Source organism: Delphinus delphis, chromosome 13 (assembly GCF_949987515.2).
Source record: "Delphinus delphis chromosome 13, mDelDel1.2, whole genome shotgun sequence".
NCBI classification, from domain to species: Eukaryota; Metazoa; Chordata; class Mammalia; order Artiodactyla; family Delphinidae; genus Delphinus; species Delphinus delphis.
The window spans coordinates 80,685,788-80,711,250 of record NC_082695.1 but is presented as its reverse complement, the minus strand read 5'-3'; the positions used below and the strand labels follow the sequence as shown (position 1 = coordinate 80,711,250).

Below are 25,463 nucleotides of genomic sequence, written 5' to 3'. Positions count from 1 at the left end.
GACATCTAGGCATCCCCAGAAATAAAGATAGATCCATTTACAGACCAGCCGTACATTTCCCTATCCCATAGTCTCTCTTTTAAAGATTATCACTACACTGTCCCTATACCCAGCAAATCTAGAAAGCAAAGCAATCTGCAGCCTCGAAAAGCAGTTAGGTAAGCAAATTTGATTCATGCTACCCAATACTTAGTAGGACATAGTAGAAGAACAAAGAACATAGGAGAAACTCACTGGCATTGAGGGGAGGAGGGTAGATGAAAAACATGACTGCTTCCATCTCTATCAGAACACCCACACCCACCAATCTGCGGTATGGTCCACGAGCAATTAAATTAAACCTCCAGAACGGATAAATTAGCCATCAAGAAGTGAATTCTGCCATGGTGTTTATCTTGTATCCAGGCATAAATCACTTCTATCAGAGTGACATATGGAATTTAATGGTCTTTTGTGACTTGAATTGTGTCTCCAGAAAGGTACACTGAAGTCTTAACCCCTGGTATCCGTGAATGTGAACTTCAGAAATAGAGTCTTTGCAGAAGGCCTTAAGGTGCTAGTTAAGATGAAGTTATCCTGGAGGAGGGTGGGCCTTTAATCCAACATGACTGGCATCCTTACAAGAAGAGGAGAAGAGACAGACAGGGAGAACGCCCCGGGAAGAGAAAGGCAGAGGTCTGAGTGATGCACCTATAAGCCAATGATGCCGAGGAGTGCCTGCCATCAGCAGAAACTAGGCAAGAGGCATGAAACAAATTCTTCCCCCAGAGCATCCAGAGGGAACCAACCTCGCAGACATCTTGATATTGGATTTCCAGCCGAGGCAATACTGTGGTATCATTTTAAGCCTTCACTTTGTGGTCAATTGTTAAGCATACCTAGAAAACTAATACACAGCCTGACTCCATATTTTGACTTGATTGCTGGCAGGTATTAAGCCTCATCTCTCCCTCTTTTCCTCCTGCCCCACATCTGGGAGAGCAGATATGGATGCCCAGCGCCCCACCCCGCCTTATCACCTGCTGTAATCCTCACCCTAGTCCCACCCACTAATCACAACAAAAGCCCCAGCCTCCTTTCCCTGCCCCCTCAAGCCATTCTGCACCTCTCACCAGAAAGCCTGTTATGTGAGTAATAAACATTTATACTTTCTTTGCATGTTTATGGTGTCAACACTCTTGACATCTGGACCAAATTTTGGATAGTGGTCCTTTCTCTGTCTTCAGGGAGGCCACATATGGAACATACCTGCCTGTTGCAAAGTTGAGACATCTGCCACATTGGCGATCCTATCCCCGAGTCTTACCTGTAGCACAATCATTCTTACCCCATTCACCATATTCAAAACCTCTTCATTCCTGCTTCCTTTTGGATCCCGTTTCTCTGCTACCCCAGGATTGCACTGGAAGTGGTTCTGTTTACTGACAGAGGCATCAGGTTCTCTTGTGAGGAAGAATTCAATCCCTGGCTCAATCCTGTCTAGTCAGGAAAGGTGCATCTCTTTGGTTCAGCTCATGAATGTTTGCTGGAGCTGGTTCGACCCCTTGGGTATAAGTCACAGCGTTGGAACCAGCTCTGCAGCAGGGGCTACCCTTGGTCCCATCAGCCCTCCTCTTACAGTTTTCCCAGAAAATGTAGCCAACTGGAATCCTAGAGAATCAGAGCCTGCGTTGAAAGAATGTAATGTGAGAACAAGTGTACATGAACAGTGCAGTGAATACTTAGTTGAATACCCAGGTCCCCTTCATGGCAGGTACAACCACCCGCCACCTGGCAAAACTCACAGACGACACTTTCCCCAGAGAAATGCCCTCAGCCAAACAGAAGCCACTGCCCCTTCCGGGCCACTCCACCCAACTCTCTGAGGGTAACTTATAGCCAATAACCGACTGAAATAGAGGAGGTTACAAAGGTTGACTCCCTTTTCTCAAGATAGGGCCAATCTTGTGCAGTTCATGCTTAGAGCTGTGCTGTTGAATACGGTAGCCACCAGACTATCAAGCCACCATGGCTATCAAGCACCTGAAATGAGATATGCTGTTTACACATGGGATTTCAAAGATTTAGTATGAAAAAAGGGAAGATATTTCGTTAATAGGCTTAATATTGATATATGCTGAAATGACAATATCTGGTTTAAGACATAGATATGATATAAATCATCAAGATAAAAATGTATGAAGAAAACATAGTGCAAATATAATAACTAGCACTACGGTATAAAGAAGAAGTTCCAAGTGTGATGTGCTTAACCGACAGCATTAGGACACAATGCCAAATGATGTGCCTGGAGCAACAACGTGAATAATGGTTTTGATCAGAGTACTAGAAAAACACTACTTAAGTCAGACAGGTCTTATGTTGACTCACACTCAGTTAACATGAATTTACTCTCAAGTTGGGGAGAGATCTTCGTGTTTTACAGATGTCATTCCGGGGCTGAATATTTAAGATTATCATCATTGTTTTGATGAACAAAAAAAATTCATACTTCTTTAAAAAGGGGGGAACCCACAGAATAAGATGGGACTAGGATTCAAATTTTAAATAATTTTAAATTTGAGACTTTCTCAAAAATGACATCCCCCCCAGCACTTTTTTTTTTTTTTTTTTTTGCGGTACGCGGGCCTCTCACTGCCGTGGCCTCTCCCGTTGTGGAGCACAGGCTCTGGACGTGCAGGCTCAGCGGCCATGGATCTCGGGCCCAGCCGCTCCGCGGCATGTGGGATTATCCCGGACCGCGGCACGAACCCGCGTCCCATACATCGGCAGGCGGACTCTCAACCACTGAGCCACCAGGGAAGCCCTGCACTTTTGATTGGTGTTTGTCGTAGGACAGCCTTTTGTTACTCCAAATACTTATTTCAAAAAAAAAAATTTCTAAAAAATTTTGAAAATTCTTGCCCAGTTTAACTCTATTATGCAGTGATAAAATATTGTTTATGTACAAAAAGGTATGGTATTTGGCAAAAAAGAGCTGTTAGAAAAAGTGTATCCAGTCACTAGATTAAACAGGTGATGTTACCAACAAGGCTGCCTGCATAATCTCATCCCGCCACATGATGTCGCTCTAACGTAAGGTTCAAAGGATGGAATAAAATCTCTAGAAGAAAACGCAAAAGACATACTTTGCAAATAAAAATGTTCAGTTAGAACTACTGTGAGCAACACAGATGTTGCAACATTAGGCGTCCTAATAGGTGAGTTTATACTGTATCTCACATGTGACTTATCAAAAAAAGGACTTCTTGTTAGAGAGTCCTGGACATATGTAAACCTGCAGCTTGGTGAGAGCGCCCGGTAATGTGTCCAGGAAAGTCATGGGTGTGTGTGCACTTGAGTTTCCTTACCAGATCTGCCTTCATGCCAAACAGGTTATATAAAAAACAAACATCAAAAACACTACACCAGGAAATGCTACAGTAGAATTTAAGTACATCAAAGACATAGATAAATTTATAAAGCTTACAGTGTGTTAGAGCAGATTACCTGCAAAGGAACAAGGATCAGAAAGACATTAGGAATCACACACACAGAAAAAACGGACACAAGAAAACAAGAAGTAGAACGATTTTTTAATATTTAATGAAAAGAATTTTGGATATAAAATGATATACCCAGGACTTCCCTGGTGGCGCAGTGGTTAAGAATCCGTCTGCCAATGCAGGGGACACGGGTTCCAGCCCTGGTCTGGGAAGATCCCACATGCTGCGGAGCAACTAAGCCCGTGCACCACAACTACTGAGCCTGCGCTCTAGAGCCCGAGAGCCACAACTACTGAAGCCCGTTCACCTAGAGTCCGTGCTCTGCAACAAGAGATGCCACCACAATGAGAAGCCTGCGCACTGCAACAAAGAGCCCCGCTCGCTGCAACTAGAGAAAGCCCGCGTGCAGCAACGAAGTCCAAATGCAGCCAGAATTAAATAAAATTAAAAAAAGAAAATCAAATAGAGACATGGAAAATATTTTTTAAAAAAGAAATTATATACCCAAGCAAATGTCCTTTTAAATATGTTGTTATAATAAAAAAATATATATCAACAATATAAGGCTTCAGATAATTGTCTAAATTAAGAAGTCCTTTATAAACACTCATGAAGGAAATAGTAAAATGAGTTGTTTCAAGAGATATGAGAATGATGATCACATGACATCATAAAGTATTGTGTAGTGTAAAAAAACCAAATGCCAAAGAAATTCAAAAGAAAGAATATCCATAAAAGCTCTGTTCTAAATTCTAGACAATATCAGCAGGTAGAGAAGGAAGAAGACAATGTAACTACTCATACCTTCCACTCCCTCTTTGTCCTGCCACGTTGTGGGAAATAAGATAGAACATGACTAGAGAATGGTACATAAAATGATCAAGTGTTTCTTTCAAGAAATGCACTTAGGACTTCCCTGGTGGTGTGGTGGTTGAGAGTCCGCCTGCCAATGCAGGGGACATGGGTTCGTGCCCTGGTCCAGGAAGATCCCACGTGCCGCGGAGCGGCTGGGCCCGTGAGCCATGGCCGCTGAGCCTGCGTGTCCGGAGCCTGTGCTCCATAACGGGAGAGGCCACAACGGTGAGAGGCCCGCTTACCACAAAAAAAAAAAAAAAAAAAAATGCACTTAATATGGTTGTGATCTTTGGCCTGAAGAAATATCTGAAAAGGTTAACATTTATGAAAGTCTGCATGGAAATAAACGGGAGAAACTCATTTTGAGAAGAGTTTAGGAAGCATTGCTTTAAATCTGAAATAGACTGAAAATTGTGACATTTGAGTCACTACACATAAAAAATCCTTGGCATTTGTGGATTCCTATTTGTGGTTTAAATATACGTGACACATAAAATTTCTCCCTAAGCAAGGTGATGACAGTAATCGCTTGCTATTGTCATCTTGCAGCATTCAAAACATACTGTACCAGGCTGACACTAAATTGCAGGTTGGATTTAAAATAACACATATATTGGTCCCCTGCTGTTTTGGCTAATCTCGACTTCTGATGCTGCAGCCTTGTGTAATAAACACACTTACAGAGGACACTTCTCTAGCTGTTTGTGTTTTCCAAGCTAGGTATCTCTTGTCACCCTGGGCCTCTTCATGAGCCCTGAAACCAACTTCCTCAGGGGCAGCAAACTATTCTTTTCAGTTCTTCCCAGAGGACGGGTTTATTTTTGCAACTATAGCAACCACTGCTAAATGCTTTTTCTCTGGCTTTTTAAGCTTATTATTGTGTGTCTCTTTGCAAAGATACTGTAGAAGGTTTCAGCTTTTTAAAACTCTTGCCTTAAAAAGCCAGGCTTTGTCCATAATAAACCTTTATTATAAAGCATGGACTTGGTTGTTCTCCATTTATTTGTATGTGTATCTGTAACCTCTCCTGGGAAATGCAGGCACAACTTGGGCAAATAACAGAAGTCAGTTGCTCTTCGATGTTGAAACCCATGGTTCCAGCAGATGTCGCCATTCTTATTATTAAACAAAATTTGAACCTAGGTCCTTCCAGGTGGATAGAAACCACCTTAGCTCTTATGAAGGAAATATCACAAAAGAGAAGTAAACACAGGCGATCAAGTATAAATTTTCTTTTTTAATAATTGAAATTATAGAGACGGCTGGTTGGAAGACCTTTTAGGTAAGTTCTCATTTTAGGAAAGTTATTGGTAGTTTATTTCCAAAGTCTTAGTTTACTTGTCTATAAAGAAGAGTTACCAATTCATAACACTTGAAGTTGCTACGAGTGTTACATAGTAACACATGCCACGAGCCCCGGCATGCATGGCATGCGGTACGCCTTTGACAAATAATTTTGCAGTGCTTCAAAAATAGGATTTGCGTGGCAAAGCCAAAGTATCAGGAACTCAATCCCTAAGTAGTCAGCAGTGTGAGCGATACAGTCTCAACAAAATGATAGTTCCTTAATATTTTACTAGAGAAACTTTTATGATCCCATTGAAATCTACATTTTCAGTGCCTCTCTCAAAGAACTTTTTGAAATTTCCAAACTTATGACTCATAAGTTCAGCCGTCCTCTCCCTTGGTTACTATCACAGTATCTTCTCTTCCCTGTCTGTTCCCGGTAACCACAAGGTAATTCTCAAAGGGACTTAAACAACCAGTTTTGTAATTTTGATACATTAAGAAAGTAATATGTGATGTGTATTCCTCTCCTTTCCTTCATTTATTTCTTCATGTGTTTCTCAGTGAACAATACTTATTTTTAAGTCTGAATATGTGGTCTTATTTTCCACAACAAAGATTAAGTATGCCAGAGGTATGAGTGACTGGTATCTTACTTTCAGGCCCATCTCGTATCTCCCCTTCACTGCCTGAGGCTGACCTGGTTGGCCTTTGGCTTCATTTCTGAGCTGCTTTAGTGCAGAAAGACTTGTGAATTCACATAAGGACCACAAACTGAGCTTGTTTAGCCTCTGCATAACCTTTTCCCCAGCTCTTACATCTCTACATAGTTTTCCTTATAAAATGGACGTCTCCCTCTTGTCCCTAGCCTAGATCACTCTAGGGGACATTCCCAGTCCAAAGATCAGGTCAGATCAGGCCCTGACTGGGTTCCATAGATGTTAAACCTTTATAGAGCTAGGTCTGTAAATGTGCAACTGGCATGGCAGGGATGACTCAAAATTATGGTTTTCTATCCATGATTCTGAGAGCCACAATATTCTGAAACATATAGGAGAGAACTGGAAAACTTCAACCCTGAATAGATGAAATCATATTATCTGTGGGCAGGTGAGAGTTACAAAAGAAAGATAACCAGGAGACCTTCCTACAAAAGCCCTCAAGAAATGCCAAACACCCATTTAGAGGAATAAGACCTCAAGGTATGATTACTGTTTTCTGAGCCCTTTGTGGGGTCCATCTTAGAAACACCAGAAACACTTAAAATACACAGGGTACTCACGTAAAAGCCCTGAACTCCAGAAAACTCTGCCTGGCCCACATAGAGGAGAGTCAGCATCACTTCCCCAAAGCACTATACTTTATTGAAATTAACTCTTCCACTCTCTGAATTTTAACACTTGAGTAACTGAACATGTATCAAAATGGAGACAGTTCCTCTGAGTGATTTTAGAATACTGAAGTCAGAGGATTGAGAAATTATTTTTATTTGAAAGAAAAACATCAGGAAATATATATTTCCTCCAAAAAGAGCTTGAACTGCACCAATTCAAATAATTTTCTGAATTTTAATTGAAGTGGAAATGGTGTCCAGACGTTTAAAGTGGAACACTTGTCTGTTTGAAGAGCTTTCCTCTAAATGAATTTGACAATTGATATATACCTGAATTAACATTATTATGTAGCATATTATATAACAGATATAGATTTACATATATATAATTATTAATAAAATTAATGGTTTCTCCCTCTGTCCAGTGAAATGGCCTAAGGGTAATGGCATCTCAGAAGGGACCAGCCTAATTTAAAGCCCAGATTATAATTTCTAAAATTAATTTTCCATGAAAAGGAAGCAGGATTTTTGGAAAGATAATTGATTCCACGTCTGGGGAATGAAGGTATAAAAGAATGTAGAACTTCTTTATCAGAAGCCAAGGTTTCATTCAAGGGTTAGTGAAATCAGATCAAAAGAGAACAGGAACCAAATTATAGAGGTTTGCTTGTGACAAGATGAGCATCAAAAACAGAATAATGACTGCCGTTAACTGAAATACATTAAATCTATTAAAGTCCTGAGTCCATGATACACAAAAAGATAAATATTAATTAAATACACCTTCTTGAAGAAGGTCAAGAGATCAGAATATATTCCTACTGGATCTTATTAGTTATTGTTGACACATTGATCACATTGTTGAACGATACACAATCTAGTAAGCATTAAATATATCACCTAAAAGACATTTTTTGACTCAAGGAAATGGCCTTATAAGTGAGACATGCAGTCAGATTGAAGACATGACAACTATGATCAATCTATCATTTTTAAAATCAGTCAGATTTGTATGCTTTTAAGAATATGAATGAGTCGAACATTGCATTAAAGTTTAAAAGTCCTTAGAATTCAGAGGAAAAGATATTTACAGATCTAAGTGTTCTAATCAGCTACTTATCCTGGGTGGAGCTGCAGACTTCTATGAGCAGAGAGAATTACGTGAGTCAATCCTCTGTTGAAATTATGAAGGAATTATAATAACTAAAAAGGTTTAAAGTGTTTCTTCAGATCGACAAGAATCTAAGTTTATTCCTCTGGGCAAATTCTCTAGAAGTGAATAACCTAATTAACTAGACTATTAACTGACTTCCATAATTGGGTTAGCCCCTTTCAGCCTTAGGGAGATTTAGTAAATATAGGCATTTTTGTGAAAGTTAAAATAGAGCATTGATATTTTTGCATTTCTAAGAGAATCTGACCTATTATGATAGCTTGGAATCTAATCTGAGGTATGCAGTCAAGGAGTTTATTTAGATGAAACCTTACATTTTATATTCAGGATTAAAACATCTAAGAGAACCTTAGGTCAACTGTCTTCATAAATAAATTTTACTCACAGGGTGTGAGAATTCCCAGTGTTCCACAACCACCTACAAAATGAAAGCCAAATGGTATGCCAGTGAAGTTAATGCCTTTTTATGAAGTAGAGCATTTTGCAAATTGTTTGATATTTGTGTTTCCTTTTTGTAAAATGCCTGGTTGTGTGTTTTGCTCATTATGTGCTTTGTATTTTTTCTTATTGATTTTTTTAACTAAACCGTTTTTAGTTATCTATGTTGCATGTAACATTTCCAACTCTGTTGCTTGTCTTTTCACTTTTTCTATAGTGTCTTTCAACAACTGTATCAACACTTTCCTTTTGACTAGCAATTTTAAGAAATCCTTTGAGTCAAATATGTTCTTATATATTCTTCTAAAGTTTTAATACATTTCTTGTCCCTTTGCCTTCTTTCAGGCTGGAATGAATTTTTGTTAATGGTATAAGATGTGGATCCAAATGAATTGTTTTGTCTTTATGCATATGAAATCGTCTCAGCATAGTATGTTCTATCATAGTTTTCTTCAATGTTCTCTCTGTCACATGCCCTTTGCATTTATGCAGAGTCTGTTTCTGGGCTGTCTATTCTATTCCATTGATCAATTGTCCCTGTGCTGATACCATATCATCCTCATATGGCTTTAAGTCTTTATATCCAGCAGAATAAATTCTCTCACCTTATTCTTTTCCTGTACGAACATCTTGGATATACTTGAAGGTTTGCTCTTCTATACAAATTTATAAATCAGCATGTCAAGATCCTTATAAAACACTTAGGATTTTCAGTGAAATGTCATTGAATGATAGGTAATCTGGGGATAACAGATACCTGTGTGATGTTGCATTTTCTATCCACCAAAGTGTTTTATCTTTCCATTTATTGGTGTCTTGTTTAGATTATTTAAATAATGTTTATAATTTTATCCATATGGCTATCATACCTCAGTCTTATTTAACAAAAAAGGCACCATTTTTTGTTATTATTATAAGTGACATGTTTTTAAAATGTATGTTTTCTCTTTATTGCTATTTTTAAAAAATACAATTAACTTTTGCATAACGATCTTAACCTAGACATTTTGCTGAACCTTGACTAGTGCTAATAATTTGCATGAAATCTTTTTAAAATTTTCAATATACATAGTTTTATCTAGGATTAATAACGGTTTCCTTTTCTTCCCATCCTTTTGCTATCTCCTTTTCTTCTTTATTTTAATAGGACTTTCTTTAGCCAGGACTTTCAGTGCAATGTCCAATAGGTGTGATAATAATAAACTTTTAATCTGGTTCCTGATATTAAAGGAAATTCTTCTATTTTTTTTTTTTACCCTTATAATGTTGAGTGTAAGTTATTGACCCTTGTTATGTATCTGGTACTTCCCAACCTTTTGAGCATGATTAGCACCCACAGAAAATACAGTTTTCAGCATGCAATGATGGAAATGGATGAGGCTTCTCAAGGCAGGAGACAACAGACCAGGTTGTTCTGCCGACTCAGGCCACACCAGCTGCACCTAAGGCTGAGGAGATAACATGGTAGCACAGCTGCAACATATTCTTGGTTTGTAGGTTAAAGCTTTATCTTGATCTGAGGAATGTATTGGGTTGGCCAAAAGGTTCGTTCGTTTATTTCTGTAAGATGGCTCTAGTAGCACTTAGTTGTCTTTAACTTCATTCGAAACAATTTTGTTAGATTGTATGCGACAGCTGTCATATCAGTGTGCATTTAAAAGAAGACATCAAAATTGGTGAGTTTTTGTGTAGCCATTTTAATACTGAAGATGGAAGAAAAAAAGCAACATTTTCGTGCCTATTGTGCTTTATTATTTCAAGAGAGGTAAAAACACAACTGGAATGCAAAAAAAGATTTGTGCAGTGTATGGAGAAGGTGCTGTGACTGATCGAACACGTCATAAGTGGTTTGTGAAGTTTTATGCTGGAGATTTCTCCCTGGATTATGCTCCATGGTTGGGTAGACCCGTTGAAGTTGATAGAGATCAAATCTAGACATTAACTGAGAACAATCAGTGTTATCCCATGTGGGAGAGAGCTGACATACTCAAAATAGTCTAATCAAGTGTTGGAAATCACTGCACCAGCTTGGTTACGTGAATCGCTTTGATATTTGGGTTCTACATAAGTTAAGTGAAGACGACATTCTTGTCCGTATTTCCTCATGCGATTCCCTACTGAAATGTAATGAAAAGGTTCCGTTTTTAAAACAAATTGTGGCGGGCAATGAAAGGTGGATACTGTTCAATAATATGAAATGGAAGAGATCGTGGGGCAAGCGAAATGAAACACCACCAACCACTCCAAAGGCCAGTCTTCATCCAAAGAAGGTGATGTTGTGTATTTGGTAGGATTGGAAGGGAGTCCTCTATTATGAGCTCCTTCTGGAAAACCAAACGATTAATTCCAACAAGTACTACTCCCAATTAGACCAACTGAAAGCAGCACTTGACAAAAAGCATCCAGAATTAGTCAACAGAAAATGCATAATCTTCCATCAGGATAACGCAAGACCGCATGTTTCTTTAATGACCAGGTAAAAACTGTCAAATCTTGGCTGGGAAGTTCTGATTCATCTGCCATATTCACCAGACATTGCACCTTTGGATTTCCACTTACTTAGGTCTTTACAAAATTCTCTTAATGGAAAAAATTTCTATTCCCTGGAAAACTGTAAAAGGCACCTTGAACAGTTCTTTGCTCAAAAAGATAAAAAGTTTTGGGAAGATGGAATTATGAAGTTGCCTGAAAAATGGCAGAAGGTAGTGGAAGCAAAGGGTGAATATGTTGTTCAATACTTCTTGGTGAAAATGAAAAACGTGTCTTTTATTTTTACTTAAAAACTCAAGGCACTTTTTGGCTAACCCAATAACTAGGAGGACCAAACTGGCCCAGTATTTTTATTTCTTTTGTTCAGTCCTTGGGTACCATTAGCAGCAGTGGTTTCAGTTGCTGGGTATACAAAGGCAAATCAAGAATAAATATCACACCTGCATATTCCATTCGAGTCCTCTTGGAAGAATAGGAAAAGAGTCAGTGTAACCTGCTATGTGCTGAACCTTCTCCCCTAGGAATATTTCTCAGAAATAGCTGCAAATGTTGCTTTTCCTATTGGAAAGTAGCATAATTTTATGAACTATTTGAACTTCAGCAGAGCCCGGTGGTATATATTGCCATTCAGCCCATCACTGCATGGCTTGAGTTCCACTATGTCTACTCCTTTCCTGGGCCCACTTTGCCACTTCGAGTGATAGAACTAGAGCATCAACTTTATTTCAGTCACCTTCAGAAACTAGAAGGAATTCTTTGGTGAGCAAGAGCTCTACTTTGATTTGCACTCAGGATTGCCATAGTGATTTCTGAAGAATGGTACGTGACACAGGGGTCCCTTTATCATTCAGTTATCTATGTTCACTTACCAGACCAAACTGCAAGTCCATAAGCAACCACTCAAGATTCAATAAGCACGTAATTGTGGGGATTTTACTTGCGTCCAGTTCTCTTACTGCCAGGAATAGGGACTGTAGCTCAGCCCACTGGGCTGCTGACTTGCTTTTGCTTTCTTCTGTGAAGGGTTTGTGATTTGCTGGACACAGGACAGCTACTTTCCTCATGGAGCCATGGCTCTCCATTCTGGAACTGCCACCTGTGAATCAGGCCAAGTCCCTCATATCCTTGGGAAATTGTTGGAATGATGAGCCCCATCAGTAAGAGCAGCAGACAAGTCTTCAGATGGCCTTTTCGGAGGTCCTAGTGGAAAACAGGCCACTTGCTCATGAATAAGTTATGAATAGGTTGAGTCCCACTGTGTATCATGGCTGTAATATCGCTTCCATTTTATGATGGAATTCAACATTTCCCTTCTTGTTGGGATGCTTTTTTGATACTACTCATGACATGGGGGTAATTCAGCAGTCGATATAATTTTATGCTCTTCAGTTAATGGGGCTGTCATAGTAAACACCCAATAACTAGCTAGCAACTATCTTTAAAAGAAATACACCACAGTATATCTGAGCGGTATAAGATAATTTTCTAGTTGACCATGATTATGGGCTTTTGCCAAGAAGACTTGAGTCTGCATGAAGGCAGGTGGTTGACACTTTGAATATCATTTCTGCATTGGTGTCTGTATTAGTCAGCACAGGCTGCTTTTAACAAAATATCATAGACTGGGTGGGTTAAACAACAGACATTTATTTCACAGGTCTCGAGGCTGCGAAGTCTGAGATGAGGGTGCCAGCATGGTCAGTTTCTGATGAAAGCTCTCTTCCTGGCAGGCAAGTGGCTTCCTCATATGGGGGAAAGAGAGCTCTCCTGTCTCTTCCTCTTCCTATAAGAACACTAATCCCAACATGGGGGCCCCACCCACCCCATGACCTCATCTAAACCTAATTATCTCCCAAAGACCCTATGTCCAAATACCATCACATTAGGAGTTAGGGCTTCAACATATGAATTTACAGGGGGACACAAACATTCAGTTTATAACATTATGCCTCTGGATCCCCCAAATTCATGTCCTTCTTGCATGCAAAATACATTCACCCATCCCAACAGCCCCCCAAATCCTAACTCTTTCCAGCATCAACTCTAAATAAGTCCAAAGTCTCATCTAAATTAGACGTGGTGAGATGTGAGGTATGATTCATCTTGAGGTAAATTCCTCTCCAGATGAGAACCTGTGAAACCAGCTACTTCAGTCAGTTCAGGCTGCTGTAACAAAATACCACCAACTGGGTGGCTTAAGCAACAAAGGTTTACAATTCTGGAGGCTGGAAACCCAACATTGGAGAGCAGCATGGTTGAGCTTTGGTATGGCCCTCCTCCTGGCTTGCAGGTGGCTGTCTTCTCTCTGAATCCTCCCGTGGTGGAGAGACAGAGCACGAGTTCTGGTCTCTTCCTGATCTTATAAGGACACTAACCCCATCATGTGCCTGCTGTGATCTCATTTAAACCTAACTGCCTCACAAACACCCACCTCAAAATACCATCAGATTGGGCATTAGCGCTCCAACATATGAATTTAAAGCTCCAACACAATTCAGTCCATTACGGTCCACACAGGACAGTCTGAGCTACAGACTCTGCAGTTTCAAGAAGCCTTGTGTTGTTCAAGCTTCTAACCAAAAATGACCTTTTCCCAGGTGATGTAAATTAATTAGGCCCAATAGTGTCTTTAAGTGGGGGATATGATTTCTCCAAAAGCAAGTAGGCCTATTAGGCATTAGGCCTCTTGTCTAGTCTAATAACGGAGGTTGGAGAACAAGAACATTGTATCCCTAGTGGTCTGCAGTGTATCACAGGGCACTCCAGCCCATATAATCCTCCCGAAGTTTACAGTCTATGTAAGGTTCTGGATTTTTTTCGGGGTTCATAAACCATCTTCCATCAGTCATATGATCATAGTAAAGTTGCTTTCAGGTTGATTCTCTGTTTCAGAAATAATCATAATGTCATCTCTATTGAGCACTAGAACACGGTAATCTAGTTGTGTTACACTAGATCTGCCTCACTATCCTTGTGACAGTACTTAAGGGAGTTCAAATATCCTTGAGCCAAATGTACATTGGAAAAAGTTCCACATGAATGCACACTGTTGATGACACTCCCTAGCAACCGATATTGAAAAAAGGCATTAGCCAAGTCAGCTATGGAAAACTGGTCATCTTTAGTTTGTTGAGTAATGTGTAGCAGTTGAACAGTCTGGACCATACTGGGGACTGCAGAAGCTATTAGGGCTGCTGTTTACTGGAGTAGCCCTGGGTCAACTTCCACGATCCATCATCTTCCTCACGGGCAACATCAGGTTACTGTGGAGTGAGGGTGTGGGATCAACACACCTGTCCTTAATTAGGACGGTAATTTTTTGTGGCTGTAGGCACATGACAGTGGTTCAAATTAACCACTTCAAAACTCTAAAGGCTCCCATTATTCAAATCCAGTTACTACTGGATTTAGGGCAGATCTACAAGTTGTTTATCTTCCTTGTTCTACTCAGTACAGGGAAGGATTTTTAGTCAATGACTACATAGATGGCAATGATGCATTCAGGTGAGGAAGTTACCCTCACAGAGGAATTCTGAAAAATCACTTATTCCAACTTTTAATGACTTTAATTTTTATTCTTCTTACAGTAGCATCTCTCTATTCCCCTAAATTAATTCTATCACCTCCCCAAGGGGCTCACGAGCAGGCCAAGGCAGTGCTCCTGTATCCAGCTGACCTAAAAGAGTTTCTTCTCCATCGGCAGGCCATCTCACCCACACATTTGTAAAAGGCCTTGGTTCTCGCACAGGAATTGGTCAGGAGAGCCCATCCTTCATGTCATGCTCTTCCTCTATTCCTGCCTGTGGTTGGCAGTATTCTAAAGATGTCCTATCAAGATTCACATACCCTGTTGATTCAGTTGAAAACTAATCTAGGCACTTCCCTGAAGGGACTTTAAAGATGGAATTAAGGTTACTAATCAGGTGAATTTACAATGGCGAGAGCATCCTGGATTATCCAGGTGGACCCAGTGTAGCCACATGAGCCCTTGAAAACTGAAGAGGAAGGGCAGAATCCAGAGAGTTGGAGCAGAAGGGAAAGTTAGAGAGATCTGAAGCATGAGAACTAGATTGACTGCTGCTGGCTTTGAAGGGGACCACAATCAGGGAATGTAGGTGGTCTTTAGAAGCCGAGAAGAACTCCCAGCCACCAGCCAGCAAGGAAGCGGGCTGCAGTTCCACACCCACATGGAAGTGGATTCTACCAGCAACTGGAATGAGCATGTAAGTTCTTTTCCAGAGCCTTCTGACACCTTGATTTGGCTTTGTGGGACCTGGAGCAAGGAAACTAGCTGAGCTTATTAGGCTTCTAATCTACAGAACCATGAGATAGTAGAGTCTATTGTTTCAAGAAGTAGTAATAGAAAACCCATACCTTGCCTTAGTAGTAAATGTGTGCATTTTGGAAACTGGATGCTGTAGGCTCATGAGAACCTTTCTCTATCTGAATTTCCCCTAATTTTGGATAAGACAAGCATTTCTGCTTTCATATTTTTACATCTTGGGAAGTTCAAGGAGAGACAGTTGTGTTTCCTTGGCTTCATATAAAATTCTATCCAATTTCCTCCTTTTTTTTTTTTTTTTGTGGTACACGGGCCTCTCACTGTTGTGGCCTCTCCCGTTGTGGAGCACAGGCTCCGGATGCGCAGGCCCAGAGGCCATGGCTCACGGGCCCAGCCGCTCCGCGGCATGTGGGATCCTCCCAGACCGGGGCATGAACCTGTGTCCCCTGCATCGGCTGGCGGACTCTCAACCACTGTGCCACCAGGGAAGCCCCAATTTCCTCCTTTTTAATGCCATTTTAAATCAACCATCTAAAGACTTCTACACCATTAGGTCATGAATTCTTGCCTTTTACTTGTTTTGATTACTCTTTTTGGTAAAACCCAAACATTTGTATTATCTTGAAGTCTTACGGGAGGAAGCTGGGATTAAAGATCCCACGCTGCCTCTTTTACATCCTCTGAGGTCTCAAGAACAAAATCACATATGGTGTCGATGGTGGTGGGACGTCTTGTATCATAACCTGGGTGAGGGGCATCAAATAGTGAGTTTGTTTCACTGTCACAGAGCCAGTCCAGCACTGCCTGCATCAGCAGCATTTCTGCAGCTTCAGTAGATACTGACATTTCAATGACAAGGGAAGGACAGAGCAGTTACTCTTCTCTTCTATTCATTCTAGGAATGAATAGCTCCTGTCCTAATCCACTCTCGTCAGCAATGATTTTTCCTAGAACTATCTCCACAAAGACAGCAGCCAAAAGGATCAGGGATGAATGCAAACATCCCCCTCTACTCAACAGTGTTCCAAGCCAGAGACACTGCAACTTGATCTAAAATTCTCAGGAGCCATTTTAACAAGGGTCATCAGGACAGTGCTTGTAACAATTTACAAAATGCCTCCACTTTGTCACTAATTAATCCCTTACTCCACTGGCTTCCTGCCCTCCATGATCTACTGGCCCTGCCTGGATTAACTTCTTGGCTGTAGCGGGTCTCCCAGGCTAAACTGACCCATCAGAAGTTATATTGCCCAGGTTCCTGTGGTTGGAGCTCCACTTGCTAGCCAAAGAGGATGAAACTCAACCCAAGGATATTCTGAACCTTTACTTTTGCTAACATTCAAAGCTTCAACTGGAACAGATTTAGCCAACCTGCCATCCGTTTGCTCTTGTCTTCTAATTCTGCTCGCTCTTGGCATTTAGGTTCTATCATTTCTAGATTGCAATGGAAAGTCTTATAATCAGTAACTGAGTTCAAAGCCTGTGCAACTTCAAACCAAGTGTGGAAACCACCTCTGCACCAATAGTTCATTTTCATCCCCTTTCTCAGAATCACCCTTTTTCTTTCTAAATAATGCCTAAGCCACACTTTCAGCAAAAAGTAAGTCAGAAGTCTACTGAGCAATCCCACGTCTAATGCCAACTGTACCAAAAGAGTGTTTGATTGCTAAAGAAGACTGCTTAGGACCCAAAATAACAATGCTTATAAATTTATACTCTACTATAGGAAAAGGATACAATATAACTATAGTGTTGAAATAAAGGTTCAGATCACTGCCAAAGACTATCTCATAGCGAGGGGTCTGGGAAGGCTTGGTACAAGTTTCTATCTTCTATAAGGGTCAAGGTTGTAAGCACTTTCTTTCTTGGATCAGAAAGATCTACACGTGCATAGAATGCCTTGGAACTAGGGAGCCCAAAATGGAATATCACTGGGTTATAAAATATTTTGCTGGTCATATACACATATTCTTGTTACAAAATCAGCCTTAATGGTAGAAGTTTCCGGGCGGGAGATGCAAATCATCAATCTCATTCTTGCCAATAAACAATGCTGACAGGCTCGTAAAAACCACCCTAAAACTCCTCCAAACCATGGTTACAAAAGCGACATTACTAATCAGCATGTTTCACGTGTTGGAACCAGAGGTTAGTGTCATGTAGGAACTTTAGCAATACAGTTCAGACAGATTCCAGGTCTGCTAGAAATTAACCTGCACAGCACATCATGTTGAAGAATGGTCCTATTCCTAATTTTCTATTATGACTGGGGAGTTGATAGATATCAAATTCTTTCACTGCATTTAATCATTTAAATGACTACATATTTTTCATCTTTTATCTGTTACTATGCAAAATTTACACTAATTTTTCCCCCTAATGTTAACCCACGTTTGTTTTTCTGGTGCTTTGCTAGATCTGGTTTGATAATATTTTACTTGGAATTTTTTTCCATTTTTGTTCATGAATGAATTGACCTGTATAATTCCTTTCTCATTCCACGCCTCCTCTGGTTTTGTTACTAAGTTTATACAAGCTTTATTGAACCAACTGGGGAGTGTTATCTATTTTTCTATTCTCTGGAAGAGTTTGTAACAGATTTTTTTTTTCCATAAAAGTTGTATAGCGTATTTTCTTTTTAATTTCAAACTTCTGATTCAATTTCTTTAATGGCTATCCAATTACCGTCTCTTTAGTTTTAGAATCTATCTTGGTATGTTGAATTTTTATAACTTTCCGATTTTATTTTTTCATAGATATCGTGATAAAGTTGATCATTTTAATCTCAGCTATCTATATTTATGCCCCGCTTTTGGTCCTACTATTATTAATTAGTAATTAGTTTATTGAATAATCAATAATGGCAACATTTTCTCCTTCCCCTGCAAGAGACTGTTGTAGCTGGAAACTTGCAGTGGGATAGAGGGTCTTGATTTACCTTCTCTCTTTTTGCCTTTCCAACCTAGCTAACTGGGCCTTGACTCTTCAAGACTTGGTATGTAGGGAATAAGAATGGGATGAATGAAGGAGCTGTCTTACTTTAACTGGTCCAAGATTAAAATGACTTCCACCTCCCCGGGCCTGAAGTATGATTCAGCCTGTATCCTGGTGATTTCTGAATGCTTGCGATGTATTTTCATTTCTTCATCCTCTTTCATGTCTTCTCTATTTCTGGATTCACTATAACAAGAAATGTACCCGTTTTATCGATTGCTTCAAAAAACACACTTTAGGACTTCTTTGAGTCTCTCTACTGTATCTTTTTTCCCTATCTCTCTAAATGAGTTAAGGTTTAAAGCATTTAGAACACAGCCTGACTATATATGTACCATAAGTGATAACTCTTATAACCCACTAGGAAATAAACTTCACTAGGGTCCACTTTGTTCAATGCTATGTTCTCAGCCCATAGGACAGTTCCTAGCACAATAAAATAAAATGAATGTCTTTTATCTTTTGAGCCTTCTTTTTCTGTTGTTTCTCCCACTTCTTAAAGAGAATATTTATTTCACTAATTTTCATTCTAAAATAAAAGAACATTTACGTCTATAAATTTCTCTAAATGTACAAATTTTCCTGCATCCTACAATTTTAATAAGCATATTTTCCTTTCTTGTTTAGTTCTAAGTATATTTTAGTTCCTATCATTTTCAAACATGTTATTTGTGTTTTTAAATTTCTAGATTTGGGTAATATTTTCTTTTGTTATAGATTTATAAACTAATTGTGTTGTGGTCAAAGAATATATTCGTAATAACAATTTTTTTTCAGTCTGTTGAAACTTACTTTATGATACACTAGGTATATGATTTTCTCTTACTTTTTCCATGTGTATACATTCCCTGCTTGTTGAATGTAGAGTTCTATAAATGTCTACTTTGTTTTCAAACTTTTGGTCTCAGGACCTCTATATATTCTTAAAAATATACCGAGGACCCCAAATACCTTTTTTTAAAAAATGCGGGTTGTATCTAACAGTATTTCCCATATTAGAAGTTAAAACTGAGACTTATAAAAATAAAACTTTTTAAAATTGTCATTTAAAATTAACAATAAAACCATTAAACAACATCAAGAAACAACTATAAAATGTAATTTTTTCTAGTTTTTTCCCTCATATATGTTACACAAATCAATCTAAAAATTAATAGTATTTTCTGAATTTATTTCCCCTCAACACCACTAAATGAGATCTGCAGACCAGAAGCAACAGCATCACCCAGGAACTTGTGAGAAATACAAATTCGGAACTACTGACTCAGATTCTGTAAGGAGTGGTTGGAAACTGTGTTTGATCAGGCTCTCCAGGTAACTGATGCTTAGTACATATGAGAAGCATTGCTTTAATGCTGTACAATGATCTTTCCATTTAAAAAAATATAGCTTTATTCTTATTTTTAAACTTCTATTGTTAGAGTCTATATACAGAAAAGTACATGAACCATAAGGGCAGAGCTCAATGCATTTTCACAACGTAAACACATCTGTGTAACAGCACTCAGATCAAGAAACAAAACATTAGCTGTACCCCTGACTTTTAACACTCTTGATTAATTTGCTGGTTTTTGAGCTTTAAGTTCAAATCATATCATGTAGTGAGTACCTTTCTTTGGTTTCTCACTTTTGCTCAACATTTTGTTCATGAGATGCATCAATGGAGTTCCCTTCACAAAAGTTAATTCATTCTCTATTGCTACATAGCACATTGCTATAGTATCCATTCTGCTATTAGACATTTGAGTTGTTCAGTTTTTTCAATTACAAATAGACCTGCTATAGACATCCTTGTACATGCCTTTTGGTTAGGATGTGTATGTATAACACACAAGGCATATATATGTATAATATGTAGTTCATTTGAAAGGGTTCCTAAAAACATGTCGTATTTAATACAGAACCTTCTAAATGTCAAAGAAATTCATCACCATTGGAGACAGATAATCAGGAAAAACACACATTTTTAATTAAAAATGTATTCCATATTGTACTATGAACTTACTAAACACAAGTTTTAGCATTTGTAAATTTAGCCTGTTTTCTATACAAAAACCTTTAAAAAGTTTGTTTTGTTTTGACCATTTTCAGATCAATGCTCTATTCTGATTATTTTCAAGTTGTCTAGGTCAGCAGTGTGCGATGGAAATACAATGCAAGCCACATATGTAGTTTTAAATTTTCTAGTAGTCTCATTGAAAAATAAAAAGAAACAGGTTAAATTAATACATTTTATGATCTCATACCTAAAATATTATAATTTCGACATAATCAAGATAATGAGAAACATTACATTCTTTTTTTACTGTCTTCAAAGTCCAGTGTATTTTTAGGTTTTTCCAGCCATACTTAAACATTTTCCAGTAACTGAATCAAGTATCAATTTAAAATTTAAGTTTATCAAAATTAAATAAAACTAGTATTCAGTAACTGCATCACACTAGCCATATTTCAAGAGCTCAATAGCCACATGTGGCTAGTGGTTATGCTATCGGGAAGCACAGGCCTGGGTCAAGAGTGGTTTTGTTGTGCTCCACCTGCCAATTTAAGCTGTGATGAAAATTCTAAAAAAATATATTTCCTTTTACACACTGTGGAAGACAGAATTTTGAAACAGATGAGAATGAGAATTTTTTAGTCTACTTCTTTTAGGGGGATACCTTTGTACTTTCCTCTCAATTATGCTGTGAATCTAAAACTGCTTTTAAAAAAGTAAAGCCTTTTTTAAAGAGAGTGCAACATAGGAGATTTTTGCTAAAATAGCAAACACGCTGATAGTAATAAGATTCAATCTAACTAACGAAGATTATTTTATACAAGGTGCAAGGGATGAAAACAGCAAGGCTGGTTCAGTAGTGAACTGTTGCGAGTGCTGCATAGTTAGTGGAGGACGGGACTAATGGGGGAGAAATTAGAGGAAACAACAGATAATGAAAGTACTAACACATAGTATACAGCTATGATTTTATTCTGTATCCCAGCGAGCAGTGTTAAAGTTTAAAGTAATCTGATTTTATATTAAAGTTCTGAATTGTATTTCTGAAACATCCATTTAGGAAGTGACACACAGAGTGCCTTAAGAGGGGAAACTAGAGGGTAGGAGCCCAAGTAGGAGGCTATTTCAATTATCCAAGCAAGAGAAGATGAGACCCTGACCTGGGGATAACGGAGATGAAGAAAATGGGGACAGATTGAAGAGAGATTTAGTCAATAAAAGCAACACACAAGATGTGGTGAGCAGTTGAATATGGAAAATATTAAGTAGGGAAATACCTAGCATAACTTCCAGGGAAATTGGTCAAACATTTGTACCATTAGCCAAAATAGGATGACTGAAAAAGGAGACAAGCGAGAGAGAGGGAGAAAATTCCAGGGCAGAAAGAAATCCTGAGAGGTAATGTCCTGTTACAGAAAAAATTCCAGCTCTGGAGTCTGGGACTTTGTTTCAAACTGCAACTCCATCATTTTAAATTATTAACCAAATTGGCTTCTGAGCCCCTTGGTCCTCATTTACACTATTTCTTTGAGAACTTTCGTGAGGAGTAAATATTTACATATGTTAAACTTTTAGAATAAACTAGATGCTCAATTAAAAAATATACGTATTTGAATATGCTGAATGCCTGCACTGGCTACTATGCTGTATGCATAAAAGGGATGAAACCTAGGGTTTGCTCTCAATCAGATTATAACTTAATCTTCTAGTCATTATGAGCTCTCTGCCTGATGGAATTTTGAACCTACGGTGAATGGGCTGACATCATAATCCATTTCTGTTCTCATAACACACGTTCAATAACTGACTTAATCTAAATCCTCTGGTATTTCTCCTCCTATAAAAGTTTCATGTTGTCAGATGTAGTTCCCGCAGCAGTCACTACCGTATAAAACTAGACCGCTTTTATAAATTACTTTTGTTACGCAGAAAAACAGATAGCAATATAAATATTTTATGGTAAGTATTTTACTTATTTCAAAAATCAGGAAACTGAAACAAATCATCAAAAAAAAAAATATCCCATGATCAGCTTCATGTTTTCAGGCTTCAAGAGAAACACTTTTTTAAAGGGGACTCTTTGCAAAAACGCATTCATGGAGCAAAATGAGACAGACCTCGCATTTTGCAAACAGGGCCAAAGAAAATTCCAAATTCATTCTGTAGACATATGTAAGGTCACGCAGCACCCAGAGCCTTCCATCTTTCTACCCACTGCTAACACCCACCTCTTTTCACGAATTTGACTGCTAACTGCTCAAGAGCAGCAGGTGAAAGAGACTGCAGGATTCAGCCTCAAGCGTTGCCACTCTCCCTCAGCTTCCGCTCAAACTCTAGCAGGCGTTTAACTTCCCGGAAACGCCCCCGACCCCCACGCACACCCACGCAACACTCCGCCCCACAGGAAAGCGCCCCTACACTAGGTTCCCACGATCCCCGAGGCGGTCCCCGAAGCAGAGGCTTTGAGGATGCGACCGCGCAGGCGTCCCAGTTCCGCGCAGGCGCCGTAGTTCCGCGCATGCTCAGAGGCGGAGGTCGGAGGGGTCCTGGGAGGGTAGCGGAGGCCGGCCTGCCCCGCCCCCGCCAGGCTTCCCTTCCGCGCCCAGGCCGGCCGGCTTCCCTTTCCGGGAGCGCAGGCGGCGGCCGCCGGTGTCTCTTTCTCTCCGCTCCGCAGAGTTGGCTCTTGCAGCTCCCCTGCGGCGAGCATGGCAGCTCGGAGACGCGGGGCCGCCCTGCGGCTCTGTGCCACAGGTAAAGGCCGCACGGGGCGATGCGGGCGGGCGCGGGGACCCTCCCCCGATGGGATCGGCTGCGGGGGCCTGGTAGGGTCTTGGCCCGGTGTGGGGAGAGGCCTGCGGGGCCACCGAGATGCCCTCCGGGTCCTGGGTCCCGAGACTGAGCGGACGCCTTAGGGTCCTTCCCCGGCGCAGCTTCGCTGGGCATCCGCGCCTTCCGTTTGCTTCCGTTCTCGGTGCGGCAGGAAGTTTCAGGAGCGCTGATTCCGTCGATGGGTGTCAAGGATGCTGCCTTACCAGCTGGTGGCCAAACCTGCTTTGCCTTTAGGTTCTGAGTCTTGTCACATCTGAAGAATCTTTACCCACGCGGGGGCCAAGAGAGGGAGGTTCAAGGACGGGTCCTGGTCGGGCCTCTGGGGGCTGTGCGATGTGAGAAGTGACCTGCGGGCGTGTTGGCCTTTCTCATTCTCCGGCCAGCATCGGGTACCCTGGTTCTCACCTCAGTGTGTCCACTTACACAGCAGCCGTTTAGTTCCCTCTACGTGCCAGGCACTGTTCTATAATTAGTATTAGGAGCGTAGCTCAATTTTGTTTCTATCAATTTGGGGGCGGGGGGAACGGTATTTTGAATGGCGTTTGAACTTTATACTGAGAAGATAATTGTTACTAGAGAAAAAGAAATATAGAAGAACAATTTTCATCTCTACTCCAAAAAGATGGAATGGTAAAAAGGAAAAATAGGATGCAAATAAACATATTTAAAGAGAAATTCGGTGTCTCAGATTTACTAGCCTACATAGAACTTGCTGTCACCATACGGTCGTAAATGTTTATTAAACAGGTGAACTACAGTACTTATGCTTTTGCATCATTTGTGCCCTGGGATGGATGAATGATGAGTTTTTTGGTAGGCTGTAAAAAACCAAAAACAAACATTTTATAGGTGAATAAGCATATAAGCCAAAAGATAAATCAGCATTTATTATACTGTATACATTTTGTCTTTTTTTTTTCAGTTTTTTTACTTGATATGGCTTTCTCTAAAGGATATGTAGAAGATTTAGATGAATCGTGAGTATATATTTTTTAAAATAGTATCTTCACTTCTTCCAACTGTTATGTTATCTGAATATTTGTATGAATCTAATATTTTTTTAAATAACACTTGTTTTATTGAGCACTTAATCTACACTACATAATCCGCTAATTCTGTATGGAGGTAGATTTTTTTTTTAAGTATAGTTGATTTACAATATTATATTAGTTTCGAATGTACTGTGAAGTGTGAATGTAATCTTTTAATAACAGAGACAGTAATGACCAATGCTGATGTAGCACCAGTTTTGTTCCAGGAGTTGCCCTAAGTGCTATATATGTATGAAATGGGATTGTGCTCAAGAGTTTTATGAACAGTTATAAGAATAAAAAATTGGCAGACTCTTTTATCTTACCATTTTACCTGTACATTTGTTAAGTCTTTTGGCCTTAGTCCCTACTGAGTGGGGGCTGGAATTTGGTAACCACACAGTAACACAGCATTAATCACAAGGCCTTGCTTATGGTAGGTGAGGAGTGCTGCTTCAGACCAAAATCCTGTGCGTGATTGATCTTTCAGACCTGACCATAGGCGATTACAAGGCTTTTCCTGGCAGGCCTCCAGCGGGAAGCTGCCCTCCCCACACCAGACTTGGGGCACAGCCAATGCACTGCAGTCTCTGGAGGGAGTTGTAGTCATAGACTCAGGCCCCCAGGGCAGCCGTGCTCATGTGCGTGTCTTCAATCTTAGCCCAGTTGCCTCTTGTGAAGGCCTCCTTGTTGGGGGCCTCACCTAAGGCATTTCTCAGGAAAACCTCCTCTGGGAAACTCCTTATTGAGGGGTGTGGCTGAGGCACTTTTCTCCACTTGGACTCAGTACCCGTCCACTCCTGTCCTTTCCCTTCTCCCTCCCTCTGCCCATGGGTCCTGAGAGAGGCAGGAGCCTTTGGTTCAGGGCTGCTCAGCAGTGAGGTGAATGTCTCCGACTGTGCTGCATTCGCCTGCCGCCTCGCCTCTTCCAGTTCCACTCAGAAAAATGGAACACTGAGGAGCTGGCACCTGTGTTCTCTGCCTCTTGGCTTGCACTGCCGTAGTAAGTGAATAAAGTCTTGATTGTGACTTTCAGTTTGGCTTGTTGTCCTAATTAACCACCTGTACACGACAGAATTGGTACAGCAGCAGGGTGGTCAGTTGAGCACAGTCCTGCTCTGGAAGAGCAGAAAGCCCAGAGATCCCACGGGGCACTCAGCAGCCTTGCTAATGGGTATTGGGGCGCCCTAGTGGATTGCTTATGGGCACTTTGATTCTCAGGGAAACCGTTGTTAACACAGAGGTGATTTTGTTAAACTTCATGGTGCC

General features: G+C 40.1%; 1 protein-coding gene and 1 long non-coding RNA gene across 3 annotated transcripts in view; one reads left to right on the top strand and one right to left on the bottom strand.

Moving 5' to 3' along the window:
* Positions 1 to 10,312: 10,312 nt before the first annotated feature.
* Positions 10,313 to 22,677, bottom strand: LOC132436662 (uncharacterized). Of its 2 annotated transcripts, none has more exons than XR_009521830.1 (3): positions 22,563 to 22,677; positions 18,384 to 18,524; positions 10,313 to 10,514 (listed from the first exon to the last, which is right to left on the bottom strand). It is a non-coding gene; the product is annotated as an uncharacterized lncRNA (long non-coding RNA). The 2 variants fall into 2 exon arrangements; XR_009521829.1 differs by lacking the exon at positions 10,313 to 10,514 and adding an exon at positions 11,997 to 12,262.
* A 295-nt stretch (positions 22,678 to 22,972) lies between these two features.
* TMX3 (thioredoxin related transmembrane protein 3) overlaps positions 22,973 to 25,463 on the top strand; it is a 46,281-nt gene continuing 43,790 nt past the window's right edge. The window contains exons 1-2 of the mRNA XM_060029196.1: positions 22,973 to 23,085; positions 24,086 to 24,140. Coding sequence (XP_059885179.1) covers positions 23,040 to 23,085; positions 24,086 to 24,140 — 101 coding nt within the window. The 5' untranslated portion in view covers positions 22,973 to 23,039. The remainder of the gene's footprint in view (positions 23,086 to 24,085; positions 24,141 to 25,463) is intronic.